The sequence below is a fragment of the Eptesicus fuscus genome, chromosome 14 (assembly GCF_027574615.1).
Source record: "Eptesicus fuscus isolate TK198812 chromosome 14, DD_ASM_mEF_20220401, whole genome shotgun sequence".
In the NCBI taxonomy this organism is placed as follows: domain Eukaryota; kingdom Metazoa; phylum Chordata; class Mammalia; order Chiroptera; family Vespertilionidae; genus Eptesicus; species Eptesicus fuscus.
This window is the reverse complement of record NC_072486.1, coordinates 53526954-53548631: the sequence shown is the minus strand read 5'-3', so window position 1 is coordinate 53548631 and position 21678 is coordinate 53526954. Positions and strand designations below refer to the sequence as shown.

General features: G+C 42.4%; 1 protein-coding gene across 2 annotated transcripts; it reads right to left on the bottom strand.

Annotated features, from left to right (window-relative positions):
* Positions 1–1577: 1577 nt before the first annotated feature.
* MKRN1 (makorin ring finger protein 1) lies at positions 1578–20153 on the bottom strand. 2 transcript variants are annotated; one of them, XM_008150472.3, is made up of 8 exons: positions 19802–20153; positions 13532–13660; positions 7301–7530; positions 6650–6876; positions 5143–5357; positions 4290–4400; positions 3609–3747; positions 1578–3249 (listed from the first exon to the last, which is right to left on the bottom strand). In XM_008150472.3, the coding sequence occupies exons 1-8, from the start codon at positions 19975–19977 to the stop codon at positions 3040–3042; spliced, it is 1437 nt and encodes a 478-aa protein (XP_008148694.1). In that variant the 5' UTR covers positions 19978–20153; the 3' UTR covers positions 1578–3039. The 2 variants fall into 2 exon arrangements, with proteins under 2 accessions (XP_008148694.1, XP_028014791.2); XM_028158990.2 differs by lacking the exon at positions 19802–20153 and adding an exon at positions 19156–19404.
* Positions 20154–21678: the final 1525 nt, after the last annotated feature.

Here is a 21678-nt window from a genome sequence, read left to right as displayed (position 1 = left end):
CCCTAAAAATCAATGAAAAAATACCCTCAGGTTAGGATTAACAAAAAAAAAAAAAAAAAAGTGGGGGGGGGGGGGAGACAAATTTATCATCAGAACTGGGTCTTCCTTTAAACAAACCTTTGTCTTACTAATTCAGTTTTACATTTTAGATTATTTCCCCAGTTAACAAAGGAGTTGATACAGCCTTGTGGAAGTCAATTTCTAAGTATTTACTAGGGGAATAAGCTTTTGATTAAAAGAAAACTAAGTGCATCAGTTGAACCTAAAAATATTTATTTGTTCAGGTACCACATGATATATATCTCTTCTATGCACTGCAAGGGAGCAGCAATAGAGACCTGATAAGATCTTGGGTATTTTCTATTATCAGCATGAGATCTCTTCCTGTCACGCAATACAAAGAAATAAGCACCTTGTCAAAATCTAAAATGTAAGGCTGTTTAAATGTTTGTGAAGTAAGTCCTAGACACCGTGGAAGTAATAAAGCAGCCACTTTTGGAGACAGTAATACTGTATTAGTCACTTCAGATATAAATTACAAAGGATTTACTGTTTAAATATTTTTTAAAATTCTTTTCCCACTTAGAGGTAAATCCCTTTGCTGCCAAAGCCCTTGAAACCCTCAAACTGCCTCAGAGATTTATTTTGAGGGCTATTTAAAAACTTAACCTCTAGCTTCCTTATTTACAACAATTTAAATAAGTGCTATGGACATACTTAACTATAGCACAAAATTTCCTTCTAAAAAATAGACATTTTCAGTAGTAATAATTAATGCCCAAAGTAGGCCAAAAAGCAAATAATTTGTAATGTTTTTCCTACTAACATCTGTATCGATTTCAAACCAGTTTGTTCAATGATTCACTCAAACACCTTACAATTTACTTTTTACTTATCTTAGAGGCACCTAAAAACATTAAAATGAGTATTTCAAATAGTACTTAGATTTCCTTATAAAACAAGTTCTTTCAACAGATACAACACGAGATAGGCTGTTAGGCTGTGACAACAAAGATTCCAAATCTCAGTGGCCTTTCTGGACACCAAAAAGCAGAAGTCTCTCCCCCTTTCCCCCATTCATGCCTCAGGCTCGCAGTAGCAGCTTAGGGTGGACTTCTGGCATTTCTGGGCAGGGAGCCACAGCTGTTACTATGGCCACAATAAGCCAATATACACAACTCTTAGACGTGGAAACATTTTCAATAGCATAAATTCTTAAATAGACATCAAAACTAGAAATGCCAAAAAGGCATTTTATTAATAAAATTTCATAACAGAATTAGGCAGAGCATGGGACCTACCTGTTATTTGCAGGAATGAGGCAGGTTCAAGTACATGCATATGTATGGCAGTGCCTGTGGTGGCCTAATAACTAGTCTTACAAATTCTAAAATACAGACTAGTTTGATGATCCTGTTGGTAAGGTTTCCCTCTCACACATTTGTCAGTGGGGTAGATGTCTTGGGAAAGGTGTCACTGTATCCACAGAAACTTGACTCACTGATGAACTGATCAAAGAGTCAGTGAAAGAAATAAACAGTATTTCAAACAGCTCATTCATTACACAAGACAGAAAGACAACTTAGGCTTTTTTATTGTTTTATTTGGGAAAGTGCTTCTTACAAAAGGGCAGCTGTAAAATACAGAGACCTCTGTAACAATGACTTGTTTTTTCTTAAAGTGAAAGAATGGGTGGGATCCAAGGAATCAAAAGCAGTCGATGGGCCAACTCAGGAGCATCTCCAAGTTATTTTAAGGAAACAGCAACAAAACTCAAGCTAAATTTTCCAATCAAGGAATTCTAACAATTTAGCTTGTCTTGTGAATTACCAACCCAACCCCACCCCCCCTTGAGTGGGAAAGCATAACTTATTACTGCAAACCAATGACTCCACTACAAGAAACACCTTAGAACACAGTTTTGAATCACATCTGTCTACCTGCAAAGTACAGGGATGGAATGAGGCACATACCCACAAAAACACAAAAACCTCACAACAAAACCCCTCAAGCGAGGACAAAGGTTTGCCAAAAGGTGCCGGAACTGGAGAGGGTAAGAGATCATTAAGCATTAAATACAACTGTGTATCCACAACCCCGTTTTGTGATAAGATATGGGATAACCAGATAGTTTTACCCTCTATGGCTAAGCCCATTTATTCATAGACAGACAAAGCTAGCACTGCTCTAGTAACAGCTACCAACATACTGCTTTGTCCTGTAAGATCTAGTTGCCACATTAGGCTGAACCACTAAGCCAAGGTTTTCCACTAAGGCTAAGAACACTGCACCTATGCAGGGATGCGAGGCTTACCACACACTCGCACTGACACAAGCCAAGTCTACCAGCTCTTGGGAGTCGACCTCAATTCTGCATTTCTTTTATGCCAGTAAATCATTCTTTCAGAATCTTCCTGTCATACTGAACAGTAAAAATCTCCACACATTCGCACCTGGTTATGGTTATCCAGTAGTTATTACTTGTGTGCAATTATCAAGAGACCAAAACCACAGAACAAGTGCACGGGGGTAGGGATTGTGGGGTAGGGAACATATAAAAACACAGATGTGCAGATTTCAGCAGAAACCTCAAGTATCCGCCTCTAGGTCTGTAGCACAGGCTACTTGCCAGTTCAGATCCTTCACCGATCACCTCTTCTTGGACCCCAGAGCAGGGCCAAGGCTGTGACTTTGGAACCTGGGTCCTTAGAATGAGTGCGGCACGTCCATGAACACCCTCCAACTGTGTGAATCTGGTTGAAAACAGATGACGCAACAAACCTACACTAACTGTCTGACAGTTAAGTTCGTGTTACAAAAAACTAACTTTAAGGTTTATTTTTGTAACTTTTTAACCAGAGGAAACAACACACTCCGTGGGGAAAGGTGAGGGAGTGAGAAGACAGGCCCTGGGTACGAAGTATTACGACAGCACCTGGAGTTGCTAGGCCTGCCTAGGAGACACGGGCACTGCCACCCCACCACAGGGGACAGCACTGTCTGGGCTCAGCAGACCAGTTCACACGCCACACAAAGCTGCTATAGGTCCAAGTCATAAAAGTCTTCCAGCTCATCGTGAAACAAGTCCCACTCGTCTTCAGAGTCTGTCAGCTCGTCGTCCCCACCTGCAGCCAAAAGCATAAGCAACATCTCGCCCAGCTCAAAGGTGACAACCTCTTCTTCATCGTCAAAGGGGTTGCTGTTCTCTCTTTCCTCAATGAGCTCCCAGAAGTGGTTCCTTCGTTGGGCCTGTAAGAAACAAGGCCATGATAGGGGTGGCACTGTCGAGTGGCATCTTCTATTCTCTCCTTTCTAAGGCAAAACGTCCAGCACACCAGAGGGCATGGCGAACCCACTTGTCACTTAGGGTTCCACTTTACCAATTCCTCCCCTCTGGTTACATGATGCACAGGTTTAGGCTAGAGTTTTAAGCATTCTAGCTCTTCCTCTCATGCCCCTCCCAGTTTCCTGAGGTTGGTTTTCCTGCTTTAATACTCTAGTTTTGCTCCCAGACCTGAGTGTTAACTTTCTCCTTCCCCTACCCCAATCTGTGCAGGACTCAACTGAGATTGTGGTATTTTCCCTTCTTTAAAAAAAGTGAGAATTACCCGGTATCTGCTTGATGTTCCCACTTTCTGTCTCTGTGGCTCCTCTCTACGGCCATCGGGGTACGCATGCTTGTAAAAACAGTTCCCTCCAAATGGGCAGCTCCCACGTCCTTCATCAAAATACCTGCACGCCTTGTTGCTGGAAAGGAAAATATCGCAACCCTTATTCACAGTGGACTTCAGGTCTGTATGCAACCCATATCCGGGGTTTCTCTAAACAGCTCGGGATGGAACCGGTATGTCAGTTTACAGCCCTCCCAAGGTGTGTTCTTAAAGGTGTGTGTGCTAATGCATGGAACACTAGCTAGAGACAGATACGCTGTCCAAGTCTAACTAAAATTTAACAGCTCTACCACGGCAGATCCAGCAGAGAGAAAACCTTCTAGAAAGCCCCCACCACCCCAAAAATATAGGAAAAGTACAACATGGATTCAGAAAGATGGGGCTTTAGTTACCAGAAGCACAGACTTCATTGTAACACAGTCCCTGGGCACACATCCCAAGGACTGTGCTATGGTAAGACATGTAATGGGTGTTACCGGGGACGACAAAATAAACTGTGCTGGGGAGTAAAAGGAAGGGTAGGAAGGAGGTAGGAGTATATAACGCAGCCTGTTCTTTTCAAAGTGAACCCAAGCTCCGCTGGGATCTTGGCTGAAGAAAAGGCTGCAGTGCTCATACCTCATTGCCTCCTTGTATTTCTGAATGAGTTTCTGCTTCTCTTCTTTCTCCTCCACCCAGTACTCACTTGGAATGACAAAGTTAGATGTGATTCGGCATTCTGGGCAGGACCTGGGAAACAATGAACAGGCTGCAGTGCAAATTCCCCTTTACAGGCCCACTCTTCAAGGACACACCCTGGTGCGTCACCTCCAGATTTAAAGACTTAAGCTCCAAGTCAGTGGGCATCTCCTGAAAGGGCTCCCAACACTCACACAACTGACCATTTCCTTTGAGGCAAGACAAGCTCCTTTATAAATTCAGCTTACTGGCTAGCCAGTTCATTAAAAAAAATAAAATAAAAATAGAACTTAAGTTAAAATAAACAACAAAAGAAGACATTTCACACAGACTCCTTTTTCTTTCGTTTAAATAAATTTATTTCTTGTAACTTTGCTCTGTTTAAGTTATGTCGTTTTTTGTTCAGTTATGAGAACAATCTTTAAAGGATGGTGGATTATTGGCTAGCTTAATGGATGAAATAGGAAAGTGGAAAATGTAAAACGTCAGGAAACATACATTCAGAGCTAGATAAGCTTGTTCACTGAGCCTAAAGGGGCTAATCCGTTAAACAATCTCCTCAGAAAAAGATTCTACTGTTACATAGGGTTTCCTCATTCAAATAAAAGTAGATATACCAACTAACCTAGAAGCTAGCTGAAATACAAACAAGAAACCCCAATTCCAAGAATACCCCCGATTCAAGATAAAATGCATGCATTTAAATGCGGTCCATCTGCTTGAAAGTTGGCACAAGACACTAAATTCTTCCCCAAAATAGAAAGCACAAACGAAGATTGGGGAGGAGTCTCACTTTATGATCTTGCTCTCAAATTGCTTAGCACTCCTCCACTTGCGAATACACTTGAGACAGTAGGTGTGGTTGCAGTTGGAGAGGATCCCGAAGCGGCGCTCACTGGGGTTGGCTTTCTCGTAGACCACCTCCATGCAGATCCCACACACTTTGTCCTTACTGCGCTGGACGGCAAACGAGAGCTCCATGTCCTTCTCATGGGCCTCAATGCAAGACTGGAAAAAGTGGAGAGAGAAGTGTAATCAAGTCACTGGATAACGCAAGACTTCACCTGGACAGTTAATGACTTGTGTTCAGAGAGCCACATAGTCAACTTAAGAGTTAGTGTTCCCAATTTCACAGCAGCTTTGTTCGTTCACAAGTGAGTACAGGTACACTGGCATTTTGGGACTTGACATTACTAGAAAAGTCACACAATAAGGACTTAACTTCAGGAACTGAAAAATTAGTTACCTTCATTAAAGGCCATTTTCATGCTAAGTTTGTTGACTTTCTCATTTTTAGATGGAAAATGCAAGTGGGATTAGGGCCCTAAATTATAATCTGTCAGAAAACAGGGTGAATGGCCTGACTGGTTTGGCTCAGTGGATAGAGTGTCAGCCTGCGGACTGAGGGGTCCTGGGTTCGATTCCAGTCAAGGGAATGTACCTTGGTTGCGGGCACATCCCCAGCGGGGGATGTGCAGGAGGCAGCTAATAGATGTTTCTTTCTCATCGATGTTTCTGACTCTCTATCCCTCTCCCTTCCTCTCTGTGGAAAATCAATAAAATATATTAAAAATAAAAAAAAGAAAACAGGGTGAATGAAACTAACATTTATTAGGTGACAATTATGTGCCAGGTACATAATTTGCACATAAAAAAACAGCTTTACTGAGATATAATTCACATACCAGGTAATTCACTCATTTAAAGTGTACAATTAGCCATGGCCAGTGTGGCTCAGTTGGTTGGACTATTGTTCTGTGCATGGAGAGGTCACCAGTTTGATACCCAGTCAGGGCACACACCCAGGTTGCCATCTCCATCCCCAGTGAGGGGGGGGGGGGGGGAGCATGCAAGAGGCAGCCTGATGTTCCCTTTCACATCAATGATTCGTGTTCTCTAGAGAAAAAGAAATCTCTTAGTGTGAGGGCCTTATTTCTTTTTTTTTCTAAATATATTTTATTGATTTTAGAGAAGGAAGAGGGAGAGAGAGATAGAAACATCAATGATGAGAATCATTGATTGGCTGCCTCCTGCATGCCGCCCCCACACTGGGGACCAAGCCCGCAACCCAGGCATGTGCCCCTGGCCAGAATCGAACCCGGGACCCTTCAGTCCGCAGGCTGATGAGCCAAACCAGCCAGGGAAGGACCTTATTTCTTGATAAAGCGATCAAAAAGCCCAGGAAGGAAAATATCCCTACTGACCAATATTTCAATTCACCAAACGTTTCCCTGAAGCCAACCAAACCAACGGGCAATGCTGTGAATAGGGAAATACATTCTGTCGTCCTGGAAACTTACTTTTATGTGCTGTGATCTCTGGGCAGCGTCCACTGGGTGTAGGACCTGCAGCCCGCACATGTCACAGGAGTCTCCGTGGAGGTACACGCAGTTCTCCCCGTAGCGGCACTCCCCCACCGCTGCATAGGGACAGAGCTGCTTCTTCGTGTCCACGGCCGTTGGCTCCTTCTCTGGCTCTTCCTTGGTCACTGAGCCCTGCAGGGGTGCTTCAGTGCAAGAAGGGGCAGCTGAAACGTTTAGGAGAGTGGTAAAGGTCCAACATGGATCAGGCAGATAAACTAGAGCCTAGCTGAAAAGAACTGTCATTAAACTCCAGAACAATTTACTGAACTAATCTCCTTACTCTTGGAAGAAATGAATTTTTTTTTCTAATGCTGATATTTCCGAGATTAGGCAGGTAAAAGGGGGGTGGGGAGCTCTTTATATATCTTTTGTGCAACTGTACTGATAAAAGAAAAGAAGGCTTCAGTTTTTCAACATTCTAAATTCAATACTATTGGGATTCGTCGAGTTTCTTTCACTCCATTTGTCAGTTTCAGGTCATCTGATTTAGACTATTACGATTAGGCTGCATGTGAAGACTGGCAACCAGAAGGTTGTAAAAACTACTATCTAGCCCTCTGACCTGTTTTTATTCTTCAAAATACTCACTACGGCCACAGTAGGGCTGCCCAGGAACAAACTCAATGGCATTCACCCAGTCTTCTGAACCTGCGCCTACAGTTGCAAAGTTTGAATTTCTTGACTCAGCCTCGCCCGTATTCATTTCAACAATGGGTCCAACTACTGGTGAGAGACTTGAGGAAGCAGCAAGGGATGGTTTTGCAGTTAGATCTATAGCAGTTGCTTCTTCCTGTTTCAATGGTTTACTATGCTCGTATCTAAAAAAAAAAAAAGGAAAATTAAAAGTCAGTAGTCAAAGTCTAAGCAGAACCCTCTAGATGGGATATCTATTCCCTGATCCTGTCCTTGGGTTCTTTGTAAACTGCTGTGCACATGAATCATCTGAGAAACTGTTCAAAGCCAGACACCTACTCTGCACCCACGTGATGCTCACACTGCTGGCCCAGGGACCACACTTGCAGAACAAGGTCACAGACAAGGGACAGAAAATGTTGGCCTGTGTGGCCAAAACAGACTGATTCATCAAAGCAAGGCTGGCACTCAAATTCAACTAGTGGAAATATGGAACCCATTTTACCAACACATAAATTAAAATGCTCCCATTATTAAAATCCACTGTTATAACTTACAGGATGTATCTAGTAGTTCTTCAATTACTTAACTGGCAATACTAACCACGGGTCATGTTTACATTTAAATGTTTACATTTAAAAAATAAGTAAAACTTAACTAAAGACTATCCTTTAGCTTATAGCAAACAATTGCCAAGTTGTTTTGATCGTTGTATTATCTTAAAACTTCATATCCCTATTTTGCTTTGTAGTACAAATCATTTTGAGTTTCCTGCCATCAGCTACAAAAGCCAATGCATTTTATTCCATAGCCTGGAATCATGCAAACTGAGAGGAAGGAGCTGTCATGAATATGCTTTTATCATCTTACTGCCTCCTCAAAAATCGTGAAGGAAGTATTCATTTTAGAGGTGATGTAGACGATGAAATGGTCAAATAAGTGGTATGCTAGGTCTCATGTAAATCTTAAGCTGCTTTTCACAAAATGGCAACCATTTGCCAAATCTAGCTACTTATTCTTAAATGAAATTTAAAACTTAGTTCCTTGGTCCGTGCACTAGCCACAATTTCAAGTGTTCCAGAGATACACATAGCACCTTTCCACTATCAGAAGCACTTCTCTGGTCTAGTTTTAAAACCGCAGGAAACCTTGGAAATCTAGCCCCAAATCCTCACTTTTCAGATTAAGTAATTCCCTGACTTGAAAGGGGATAGCAGAAAAACATTTTATTTTCAGTCTTGAAGGTAGAAGAGGACCTGGGCTCTGTAAAGGAGACAGGCTTTAATTGAAAATGCCCCCGCCCCCCCCACCCCAAGAGAAAGGCGTCAGGGCTTTGGGAATTAAATGTCAAGATGCAGAAACAGCCCTGGCCAGGTAGCTCAGTTGGTTAGAGGGTTAGAGTGCCATCCCGATACACCAAGTTTGTGGGTTCAATCTCCAGTCAGGACACATACAAGAATCTACCAATAAAGGCATAAATACATAAAACATCAAATCAGCTTCTCTCTCTAAAATCAAATTTAAAATTTTTAATAAAAAAAGATGCATAGCCCAACCAGTTTTGCTCAGTTATTGAGAATCAACCTATGAACCACAAGGTCCTAAGTTCGATTCCTGGTCAGGGCACTGCCCAGGTTGCAGGCTTGATCCCCAGTATGTGGCGTGCAGGAGGCAGCCGATAAATGATTCTCTCATCATTGATGTTTCTCTCTCTCTCCCTTCTTCTCTGAAATCAATATATATATAAATTTAAATGCATAAAGGGTCTTAGAAACAGATATGACACCCATATTTTAGTTCTTTCTCCTTTGCCATATTCATTTTAAGGATTTTAGGGTAAATGACTCAATAGTCATTAGACACTTAATAGATTATCAAATTGCAAATATTTTAACTTTTGAAAGAAGTGCATTTTGGTTTTAAGGCAAATTTATCAATGAATCAACAAAGTATGGTAAGTTTTTCAAAGCACAGAATATTAGCTAGAAAGTTCACATCTGTACATAAATTCTCTTGCTTTCAAATATTCTATAATTTTCTATGGCTATAGAGAAGAATCTGTTTTATGAACAGACTAAAAAGGAAAAAAGAACCAGACTAAAAATTTGAGATAAATATACTGGGCTACTTTTTTTATCAACACCTGATTATAGACATGTACCATACGTCAAGAACAGTACCATCTACTGAGGAGTCAAATGTGAATAAAACGAGGTCCCTGTTGAAAATTTACTTTGAACATTAACCTTTTAAATTAAGAGTTCCTCTGGAAAAGAAATGTATATCAAATAAAAACAACTTTATTCTAAGCGATTACACTGAGGAGAAAACACAGTATTTAAATTTATATTAAGACATTAAAAAGCATATGTTCTAAAAAACACCACCACCAACAAAAATATGTTCTCAAGTCTACCTAGTTAGGCAGAGTTATTCCCTTAGTGCAGTATAGAGCTATATAAAATGTGTTTCTGAGTAAAGATTTGTAAAGACAAAGCAAGGAAAAAAGAGTAAAAGCCAAGGCTACAATTCTGAAAGATGTTTACCAAAAAGTTCAAGGGGATGAGACTAGACTGGTATTGAGCACACAGTACAATTTACAGAGGATGTATTATAAGCGTGTACCCCTGAAACTTGTTATTAACCAATGTCACCCCAATAAATGTAATTTAAAAAGTAGTTTGGACCCTAGCTGGTTTGGCTCAATGGATAGAGCACCAGCCTGTGGACTGAAGGGTCCCAGGTTCCATTCCAGCCAAGGGCACATGCCTGGGTTTCAGACTCGATCCCCAGTAGGGGATGTGCAGGAGGCAGCCAATCAATGATTCTCTCTCATTGATGTTTCTATCTCCCTCTCCCTTCCTCTCTAAAATCAATAAAATATATATATTTTTTAAAAAGTGGTTTGGTGAACCATGGACCTCCTTAAGAGCAGGGACGGCCAACTAGGCCCTTAGGCCAAATCCAACCAGAGCTAACAATGGTTACAACATCTTTAAATGGTTGAAAAAAAGATCATTTGATGGCACACAAGATTATATGAAATTCAAATTTCAATATCTCAAAGTTTCACTCTAGTCCTATCTAATATATCAGCTTATTGGGGTGGGGGGAGGGCAATGGTAAGATATGTACACATATAATAACGTAATAAAAAATTTAAAAAAATTGGCCGAAACCGGTTTGGCTCAGTGGATAGAGCGTCGGCCTGCGGACTGAAAGGTCCCAGGTTCGATTCCGGTCAAGGGCATGTACCTTGGTTGCGTGCACATCTGTGCAGGAGGCAGCTGATCGATGTTTCTCTCACATCGATGTTTCTGACTCTCTATCTCTCTCCCTTCCTCTCTGTAAAAAACCAATAAAATATATTTTTTAAAAAAAAATTGAAAAAAAAATAATAATAATATATCAGCTTATATATATTATCCATGGCTGCTTTTGTGCTACAAGAGACCCTTATGGCCTGCAGAACCAGAAATATTTCTTCTCTAGCCCTGTGGATCGAGTCTGCCAAGCCCTGCTTAAGAGGATTCTCACATCTATTAGATTCACAGTCCTTGAGAGCAGTTTTGTTATAGTTATTACTTAATGGATTATCACAGAACCACTAATCTTTTTAGTCACATCGTTAAGTGATGAATTAAAGCTAAGCTAACACTGAAACAAACAGGAGTTTTTCTTTCACATTCTGCCAAGAAAACTTTGATACATACAATCAATTTCTACCTAAGGACATTTAATCCATGTTTCCTCTAGCTCTAAGCAAGAGATTTTTCTCTAGGTTGCCTTGCAACTGGCTACTCCCAATCACTCCAAGGTCTGAGGTCTGCCTGTAAAGATTTTACTGTATGCGATTTAATAGGTCCAGAGGGCAAAACCCCTCCCCAAAGCAGTTGTCAACCAAGGCAATACTGCCTCTTTCTCCAGGGGTGTGTTCAGGAACAATGACTGGGAGTTTTAATGAATTTAGTCGATGGGGACGAAGGATGCCAGCTGTCCTGCAATGCACACAACGGGCCTGGCCAACGAGGACCTGGCCTCACGAGGTAACAGCACCACCACTATGAAACACTGATGTGGTGCCACTTCTGAACTGCTGCAACTAGGATACTATCTTTCACTATAAACTATCCCCTGGATGAGGAGTTAAATTACTTTAAATCCCTGGGCATTGGTGAAGTTGTATAAAAAGATTCCTAGAGAATAAAAGTGAAAAGTAGATTTAAGTCCCTAAGCATAATTTTAACAACAAAAAACTAGCAGTCGTGGAACCAGACCCTCCCTAGGAATCCCTCCTTGCCTCATCTATAATCCAGCTTGTAATAATCACCCGCATCAGCCTGTCCCCACGATATCACCAAACTCCCCTTTCAGGCAGCACCCCAGTACAGATTTCCCCAACTCCTTCCACTCTATCATAAGTGTTCTACACCCAGTTCAAATCAGCATCATTCCCCAAAGAGGGAGCTGTAGCTTTATTATAAAGAAAACGAAGGGCATTCTGGGATTTTCTGAGGAGAGTATCACTGTGCCACTTTCTCCTTTCCAGTAATATTGCAATGAAAAAAACTAGAGCAAGTTATTGACTGCTACTCTCAGACATCAGTTCCACTTCTAAGCTCCCAGTCACATGAAAGGACCTTTTTTTCTCTATTCTTGCTAAGTTTCTAAGAAAACATGTGGGATGACCTAACATTAATGTCTCACCCATCAATAATGTCTTAGTCTTTTGAACTTTAAGCATTTGAACCTAGCAGCTGACATAATTCTTATCTAATAGGGACACTACTAGTAAAATCAGCTATGACATTGCCAATCTGTCTTACCATACTCCGCCCTTCCAAAGGTGGAGCCCAACCTCCTCTTGAACCCGGGCTGGCCTTAGTGACTTGCTTGTAATAAACAGAACACAGTGGAAGCAACAGTGAGGGCTCCTGAGACTAGGTCATAAAAGCCATTGTGGCCGTGGCCTGGCGCTCTCTGTACCGCTGCTCTGGGAGAGCCAGCCACCAAGCGGGAGGGCACCAAGGAGCCCTAGGAAAAGGTGCCTGTGGTGAGAACTCGGCTCCCACTAGCAGTAATTTAAAAGGTGATCCTCCAGCCCGTCAGGACTTCCGATTATGACAGCCCTGCCCCAAATCTTTACAATTCAAATCTGAGAGCTGGGCTAGAACCACCCAGGGAAGCCACCTTCACATTCCAGACCCCCAGAAACTGGTGTTTTTTAATTTGCTAGATTCTGGGACAATTGGTGTAGCATCAATAACATATTCATACACCTAGATATTTTCTGAAATGGGAATATAAAGAAAGCTCTACCCAATTCTGAAGCAGAACCCACCATTACTGAAATGTAACTTAACAGGATTATAGTACCAATTCGATGAACAATAGAAATTACTTAATTAATCCCTCTTGGTTCCCTAACATTCAGAATTAGATACTAAAGATATTCTTGAAGCACTTTCCCTAAATCTTAGCTTATAATTATTCTTGGGAGCTGCGATAGGGACAGGTTTAGGGAAATTTAGTTGGAATGACAAACCCTCTTAACTAGCAACCTAATACACTTTTCCAATGGTGAAACCAGTTCTCACCGTAGAGAATTAAAAGCAGTCCCGCTTGGTCCAATATGCACCTCATTCTGGGTTTAAAAAGGAAATGTCATACACAAACATACCCTCACCACTCCCTATCCCTAGGTTTGCAGAAGCTGCTCCTCAGGCATTAACTAAACTTAGAATTCTATTACAAATTCATTTTTTAAAATGTATTAATAGCCCTAGCCAGTTTGGCTCAGTAAATAGAGCGTTGGCTTGCGGTCTAAAGGGTCCCAGGTTCTATTCTGGCCAAGGGCACATGCCTGGGTTGCAGGCTTGATCCCTCCCTAGTAGGGGATGTGCAGGAGGCAGCCAATCAATGATTCTCTCTCATCACTGATGTTTCTATCTCTCTAGCTCTTTCCCTTTCTCTCTGAAATCAATAAAAATATTTTTTTTAAAAAGAAATAAAACGTATTAATATTCCTTCCAAGTGAGAGATTTCCGTCACTGCACTAACATTCCTAAGAAGTCCTTTTCAAAGCATTATTTTAACTCTATAAATTAAAAGCTATGGGGATTATGTACTTTACTAATTTTTCCCAATCCACCACTGAATACAACTGATTTGTGAGCAAATTCTTACCTGCAGCGGTCTCCGTAAATACAGTACCCTCGCTGAAAATACTTGCACAGCACACCGTACGGACTGTCAGAGAGGTCATGCGAGTAGCGACAGTTATCTCCTTCCTTACAAACCCCGTGCATGAAATACCTGTGAGACAAGGAACCACAAAGCTGGATTAGACAAGATGGAGCCAATACTCAAAGAATTCACGACCAATATATTCCACCAGCAATACACTAGTACTGTATACTAATCCTATACCCATGATTATATTCTACACAAAACATGTAAAATGAACAAAGTAGAACTAGACTATGACCATAAAATTATCCACTGAGATACCACAGGAAGGCTGCCTATAGACACAAAGTTTAAATTTAAACTTTGAGGTTGTCAATCTTATCTTTCCAGGTTAAGTGTGACCACTGTTCTCATGTTATAATCCTAGTGGGTACATTCTTGTTTTTCACTAACTTTAGCCATAATGGCAGTTCTATCTGCTAAAATAAAAATAAAAATCTAAGATTAAAAGCAATAAACAGTGTGGTAATTGGGGAGGGAGGATAGGTGGAGGTGGAAGAGGGTACAGAGGGATAAATGGTGATGGAGGGAAAAATAAAAAAAGCAGGAAACAATGAAGACTGGACCAGGTCAGACTACTGTTTGTTTCACTTCAAGAAACTATTTTAATTATTTAAAAGCCACATGTAACAATACAAGCAAAACTTGCTGCAAAAGTAGGGACGAAGAAAATCATTGTATGTCCTCGTTTAGCAGACCCATCTCCCTGTGCCTTAGAGGAATGCACTGCACGTGTACTGAACTAGCAGTTTCCATCTCAGTGTCAGAGGTCAGAGCATGCCTCAGTGGTTCCTAAGTGGATCAGGACCAGCAGCGCCAGCAGCACGTGGGGATTTGCTAGAAATGCTCATTTTGAGACTTCACCTCAGACCTTCTAACCTGTAACTGGGGTGAGAGGGGGCTAAGGCAAGCAGCACCTGCATTTCTCTAAATGACTCTGTGGATCAGGGAAGCAACAAGGGTTTTATTTTAATCCTGAAAAGGGAGTAGAACCAAAAAACACACCACCCCCCATCATCCCACCACTGACTTGTTAGGATTGGTTTTTCTTCTTTTAGTCTTTCTCTTGAGCAGGGTTATGAAGATTTAGTTTTGGCAGGCTACACCTCCCCAAATATGCGCCTCCCCACCGCTGGTACAGAGAGTAAAGGAAAAAGTGCCTATTTCCTGGGCGTAGGTAGAATATCAGTAAGCACATTCCACTTTGCCCACTGATTTGGAATGATACACAGAAAATAAATTCACATTTACCTAAGGCTGTCCCCAATTAAAACGTGAAAGGTTATTCAGCAATTTCCTGCATGTTATCTTCACAGCAGATAACATGGAAAGAAATACCTCTCTGGTGGAAAGATTCTATTAAGATCCTTAAATGCCCTAGGACTGCAAATCCGTAACAAAATAAAACATGGTAGGTCAAATTATACTTAACCTAATCATACTTGGGTTTGAACTTTCTCTCAACTTCAGAGCTATTTTGTGTAAGCTTTAAAACTGTTTGAGAGCCATATCACCCAAATTTGAGCTACACTGTATCAACAGATAATTTTTTAAAATATATTTTTACTGATTTCAGACAGGAAGGGAGAGGGAGAGACAGGAGCATCAGTGATGACAGAATTGTTGATCAGCTGCTCCTGCACGTCTCACACTGGGGATCGAGCTTGCAACCCGCACATGTGCCCTGACCGGGAATCAAACCGTGTGACCTTCTGGTCCATACATCGACACTCAACCATTGAGCCACACCGGCTGGATCCAATAGATAATTTTTGACTGCATTAAGTGAAGAGATTAAAACTTAACAAAACTACTAAGCAAGTAAATGATAACTACATTGTAATCAATACTACGGAGTAATCATGCTTCTGAGTTTCTATAAAAGTATCCACAGTTGAAAATAAGTTATTCATTAGAAACAGTGTCACTGTTTGAATACAGTTGCTTTCTGTCCCATCCCCAGTGGGAACACTTTTGCTCTTACATTCTAAATAAGACAAGAGTGCCTATACCTTCACTATTTATTTGGGGTCAATTTAATGTCAGAAATGCGTGTTTTTAAGGCTTGATAAAATACCTGCCTAGAGATAAAGCTAGGCAGTAGTTCCTAAATCTCAGGCACAATACTTGGAATTTCAGGTTTGTTCTTAAATCCTATTCTGCCATGGTCTCAATTCAGTGCATTGTTGCACTTAGGTTTATGATGCTCTTCTTTATGTCAAATTAAGTCACCCAGGATTCACTACCGGACAGCTGCTGACCTTACTTAACCTTGTTTCTTCAATCACTTGCTTCAAGGACCTCAACTCCCTAATACCTGCATCTTAATGTTCAGCATGACACTCCACCTTCACCAATATTACTTTTTGATATCCATAATGGGTGTAAACTTTTCTAGAATTCAAAATAAAAGAGTAAAAAATAAGTCAACAAATAGATTGGATTGAGAAATAGAACCTCCGGGCAATAGAAGTTCCTGAGGTCCATAATGAGCATCACTGAAGGAATTCAAGCAGGCGCAAAGTCACCTGATACTGCAGAATCAACAGAAACACTAGAATACAAGCCCTCATTAGTCAGGGCCAAATGCATACTAAGCATTATTTCACATTTACTTGGTATGTGTGGTCTGGGTTTTAGGTTCTTGCGTTTTGCCTTGCAGTGGTACCAACACTGTTGGTATACCCAGAATTACCGACATTTCTCACAGTGAAATCCCTTCTTGCCAACCTATCTCTGTGTAAGTCTAAGACTGGCATGATAGTGTAAGTTATAACAGGTAACAAAAAGAAAAAGGCAACCCACTCCCAAGAATTTCTCCCTAAAACCAAACCAATAAAAATGACACCATTAAAATTCACCTGACGCCCCTGCCCAGGCTGAGCTTGCCCTTCCCTGAGGTGAAGATTTCGGAGCCACAGATTTCTGCAGTTCCTTCCACCTGGAAGGTTCTGTGACTCCAAGCAGACATTGTCGGGTAATAAAGACATACCACTGACTAGAATCTCCTGACCTGCCTCTTGGAAGCCTAAGCATGATCAGGATATATTAGCATGCTCACAGTTCCCTAGCATCATCACAACCTAACAATCTCTTCGGGAATTTACAGAAAATTACAGATTAATTAATTTGGAATGTAACCACTTCATCTGCTGTTACAATTCTCACTTTGGTGTTTTAATGTACCCTATTTCTCAAACTAGTTTGTAAATTCCTGGTGGTTAAGAACCATGCCTTATTCTGCTTGTATCTCCTCAGTACCTATACACATAATAGGTTTGTTTCCTAAAAGACACCATTCAAATTCAGCTGATGCCCCTGTAGAAGAGAGCTAGGTGTCATGGTGAATCACAGTGACAGCAGCAAATTAAATTTCCCTAGGCTGGAGAACTTCTTCAAATACCATCCCTTCAAAAGAAAACACCCTAGAGTTGTAAGGAATGAATTTCAACTATAGATATCACAGCACTTAAAGACCTTCTGAAAAACTTCCTTCATTTTTAAGCTATACTAACCACATTTACAACTACAATTTGCAAGTTACAATGTTTCTTTACTAATTTTTGAACCCCCATATGCTCAAGGAAACTAAGAAGTGACAGCATTTCTATTTCATAATATTCCTCCAATAAAAGATGAAAAACGGCCTGGTGGGGGCAGCATAATACAGTTCCTTGAGAAAGATATACCTAGGATTTTCTTAAATGGCAGAAATAAAACACAATGAGATAGAATTTTGAGAGATCCTAAGCAATAGAAGATAAATATCCATCGTCCAAACAACTACTATCTTCTAAACGCACTAGGTGAAGAAAGCCAAAATCCTAGGAATGAGGGGGAAATGGACACAAACACTAGAACACATCACTATCTTGAATTCAAAGGAGTTTTAGCTATCAAATACACTGCAACTATTTATAATAGTGTTATCGCTTCTTGGGCTTTTGGCGAAGATAAAGTGTATTTATTCATAATACAGTGCATTTCTGTATTCCCTTTAACATCTAGCACACTCTCATTGTAGGCACTAATGCTTATTCACTGAATAACTGAATGAGGTAGTCCCAGAAAGACATACACATATGTCCCGTTTAAGTCCTTTGTCTTTGCTAATTCACAAGTTTTTTGTTTTGTTTTTTTTTAATGAAAGCAGAGGAACATTACTAGTCCAGATTGAAGTGGGTAATTTTAGGTGTGGATTTATCAACATCAATTCAACTAATTACTGAATATGCCAGATACCCTACAAATAGGATAATGAAATAGAGCCTTGCTTTCAGAGCTCAAGTCTAGAATAAATGAAGATATCATGATACTCCTCTGTTCAATAAAGTTTTTTTAAAAAAATAGAACGTGTTGGTACCTAAAATAACTGAAAACAATGTCAACCAAGACATATCAACTAACCTGAACATTTTTTCAGATAACTGTCTAGCAAGCTATTGACAGGTTTATGTAAAAATAAAAAACAAAACCCTGCACATCTAAGCCTGTATAGTGTTTTCTCCCCCCCCCCAAATATTAGATTGCTCAGGTATGTAAATTTCTTTAATACATACATCAATTGGTTCATGGGCAAAGAAAAAACCACTGGTCTGGGAACAATCTAGGATATTTCATTAACTCAAAGATCCTAAATGCAGGCAAAGAAGAAGAATCAGTTGGTGAGCTGTGTTTTGAATTCTGGTGTTACTGGTGAGGAACTAGAAAAGAGAACCAGAAAAGGAAAAAGCATCTAACAGCGGGGAAAGTAAAGTAGAGGAAGTGACAATGAATTCTGTGCAGAGATGTCAAGTTGGGCTCAAGTTACAGACACAGCAGGATAACCTGGAGGTTAAGTATGTCCGGTTGGTGGAGAGGTTTTCTAGACTATTTAGCTTGGAGATGGTGCGGGAACTGTAGTCCTTAACGTAAAGAAGCCCCATTTTCAAGGGAGATTAAGTTCATTGTATGAATGTAGATTGGGGCTGCAAGGTGAACGGCTGGAAAATTCAGGAAGACAAAGTTACACTAGCACTTTAATTTTTTTCAAGATTCACCTAGAACATATCAATCAACTGCAGCACATAGTTAACAAGGATGGGAATTCTTAAATTATCATTTTGGGGATACTGCACTGAATTCCTTTCTTAGGGTCTACCTAAAACAGCCTTATGCTTCCTCCATCCTGTTATTAAAGTAAAGGTAATTAAGCTTATCATCTATGCCTCAACTGCACCATATCAAAGACTGGCAGGGCTTCAATCTCGCTGTTAATACTAGAACAGTGAGTTCTGTATATTAGGAATATCTTTGCGTATTAATTATCTCACACAGATGAAACCGGCAAATCGGATGGATTTTTGCAAATGAAAGCTTCTACTCCTACTGATCACATTTTTTTAAACCCAAGCATAACATCAATGAAATGCTCTAACCTTATTATATATATAAATATATATATATACATATATATGTTATATATAACAGCTTGACAGTGTTTAACATGCGTATACACGTTCCTATAAGAGCCATCCACTGACCACTTAAAAGAAAAAAAAACACACTTTCATCTGACCTACCAAGCCAAAACAAAACCTCTCCCCCGGGCTGGAGGAGGTCTTGGACTCCCTTCAACGGAAAGATACGTGGATTTCAAAAAGAGAAGCATTTCGCCCCGGGAGGGGAATGGCAGCTCGTAAAATGTAGGGCGGAGGATTCCGACCCGGCCCGGCCCGGCCCACGGTTCCAAGACAAAGCTCAGAACCGCCAGCCTCGATAAACATACAAAGAAGAAATGACAAAAGCTACTTCTCCGGGTGGGGCGGGGGCGGAGACGCGAGCAGACGTTACAATCCGGTGACAGGGCGGCGGACCCGGCGGCCCGGCCACCTCGCCGGCACCCGCGGCGGCGCCCCCGGGCTCGCGGGGAGGCAGGGCCCCGGCGACAGCAGCTCTCCCTCCCCGCACCTGCGGGGCCCGCGGCGGCGGGCGGGGATCGGCGACAATAGAGGGAGGGAGGAGCCACCCTACCTCTCGCTCCGCGCGCCGCGCCGCACGGCCGGGCGCAGCGAGGGCGGCGGGCGGGGGTTGACGCAGCGCGGGCGGGGAGGCGGCGGCGGCGACCGCGGGGACGGCAAGTCGCCGGCCGCCCCGCTCCTCCGCCCGCCCTTCCTCCGCGGCATCGGCCCCCTCCCTGCACCAGCGCCGGGCCGCGCAACGTCTCACCTGCAGGTGACCTGTTTCGTCCAGCCGCCGCCGCCGCCGCCTCCCCCGCCCCCCGCCCCCGCGGACGGGGAGGTGGCTGTGGGGATAGGGGTGGGGGAGGCCGCTGCCACCGCCGCCGCTGCCGCTCCTGCTCCTGATGGTTTGGCTGTTGTTCCGGGAGCTGCAGCCTCCGCCATTACTGTTTATCCCACACAGCAATGGCACCGGAACTTCCGGATCACATAGTTCCGGTCCGGCTGCGGGGAGGTGAAGGCGGCGAGGCGACGGGAAGGGAGAGGAAGGAGATTGAGGCGCTGGCTCGCTCCCCTGGGCACCGCGTCGCGTCTCCGAGCGCTCTCGCCGCTCCAACTGCGGGCCCGAGCCGGAGCGCCCGCGGCCCGCCCCCCGCGCCCTCTGATTGGTGGATCGTGCCGCCCCGCCCAGGGGGCGGGGCCCGGGGTCCGCCAGGTGGGCCCCACCCCCAGGCTACACTTCGGGAACCGAAGTCCAAATTTCCAGAGGCTGCCCCAGGGGAGTCATTCCTAGCAGAGGCCGGTTCAGTGGAAGGGCGATGAGGAAGCGGGGATTTGCGATCTGCTTAAATTCACTTTCCCACTTACTGGCTCTTCCAATTACTAGCTGTAGGAATTTGGCTAGATACCCATTTTCTCTGAGCCTCCGTTTTCCCATCTCTCAAAGGGGATGATAATAGGCGCTATCTCATAAGGTTGCGGTGAGGATTATAAAACAAGCGTGGGGATCACTGAGCTTAGTGCCTGGAACCTAGTAAACACAATAATTCCTATTCCTAGCTATTGTCTTTGAGCAGGTTAACTTACCTCTTAGTGCTCCTGCTTTCTCTCTTAAAAATAAGTTTAAACAAATATTTTTACAATACCTACCCCAGAGGTGGTTGAGAAAATTAAATGAGTCCATGTAAAACCCTGATCACTGTGTTCACGATGCAGTTAATACTTAATAGATAATGAACAAAAGGTGTCCAAAATATCCCAACTTCTGAGTTATATTTAAAACTATCAAGGTTAAAAATGTTTCCCATCCTATTACCCCATTAATGCCCACTCAGACGCTGCATATTAAGTCCTGAGCTTCTTAACAACTGAGTGGATCCAGAGACATGGAAGCATGGAACAGAGTGCAGAGGGTGGGTGGGTGGTAATCAACCGAAGACCTTGTATGCATATATGCATAACCCATGGACACAGACAATAGAGTGGTGAGGGCCTGGGGCAGGGGACGGGTAGGCTGGAGGGGGCCAATGGGGGGAAAAGAGGGACATATGTAATACTTTGAGCAATAAAGATTAAAAAAGAAAAACAATAATCGTAAAAAAATAAATCCCGAGCTTCCACAGACAGATTTCCATAAGCCCTTAAATTTGCTTTTCTAGTCTCTACCTTGAGAGTGAAAACCCACCCCACTGATAATTAGACCACGATGTACCCAACTGAAACCAGGACAGTAACAAAGTGGACAGAAAACAATGTTTCTCCCAAGGCCACACCAACGGCTGCAAAAGGACCAACAGTCCCTTTTGTGTAATTACAGCTTTTTCACCAGTGACTTCCCCAGACCCACTCCATTCCTCCCTCCCACCTCCCAAAGATTGCCGAGGCGCCCAGCTCCTAAACTGCCCCATCTCAGGACAGCACCCAACTCAGAGCTGGCCTGCTCTTCCCTCAGAATCACCCAGCATGAGCTTCAACCCTGTAAGAAATGCCCCCAACTCCCCTTTCCATGAGGCCCCTCCCCCATTCCTCTCCTGCATGGCCTCCCCTGCTTCAGCAAGTTCGTAAATTTAACTTTGTTGGACTACTGGTGTATTTCTGGTAGTCTAGCTGTGAAGTATTACTAGTCAAGTAATAAATTGTGGGGGG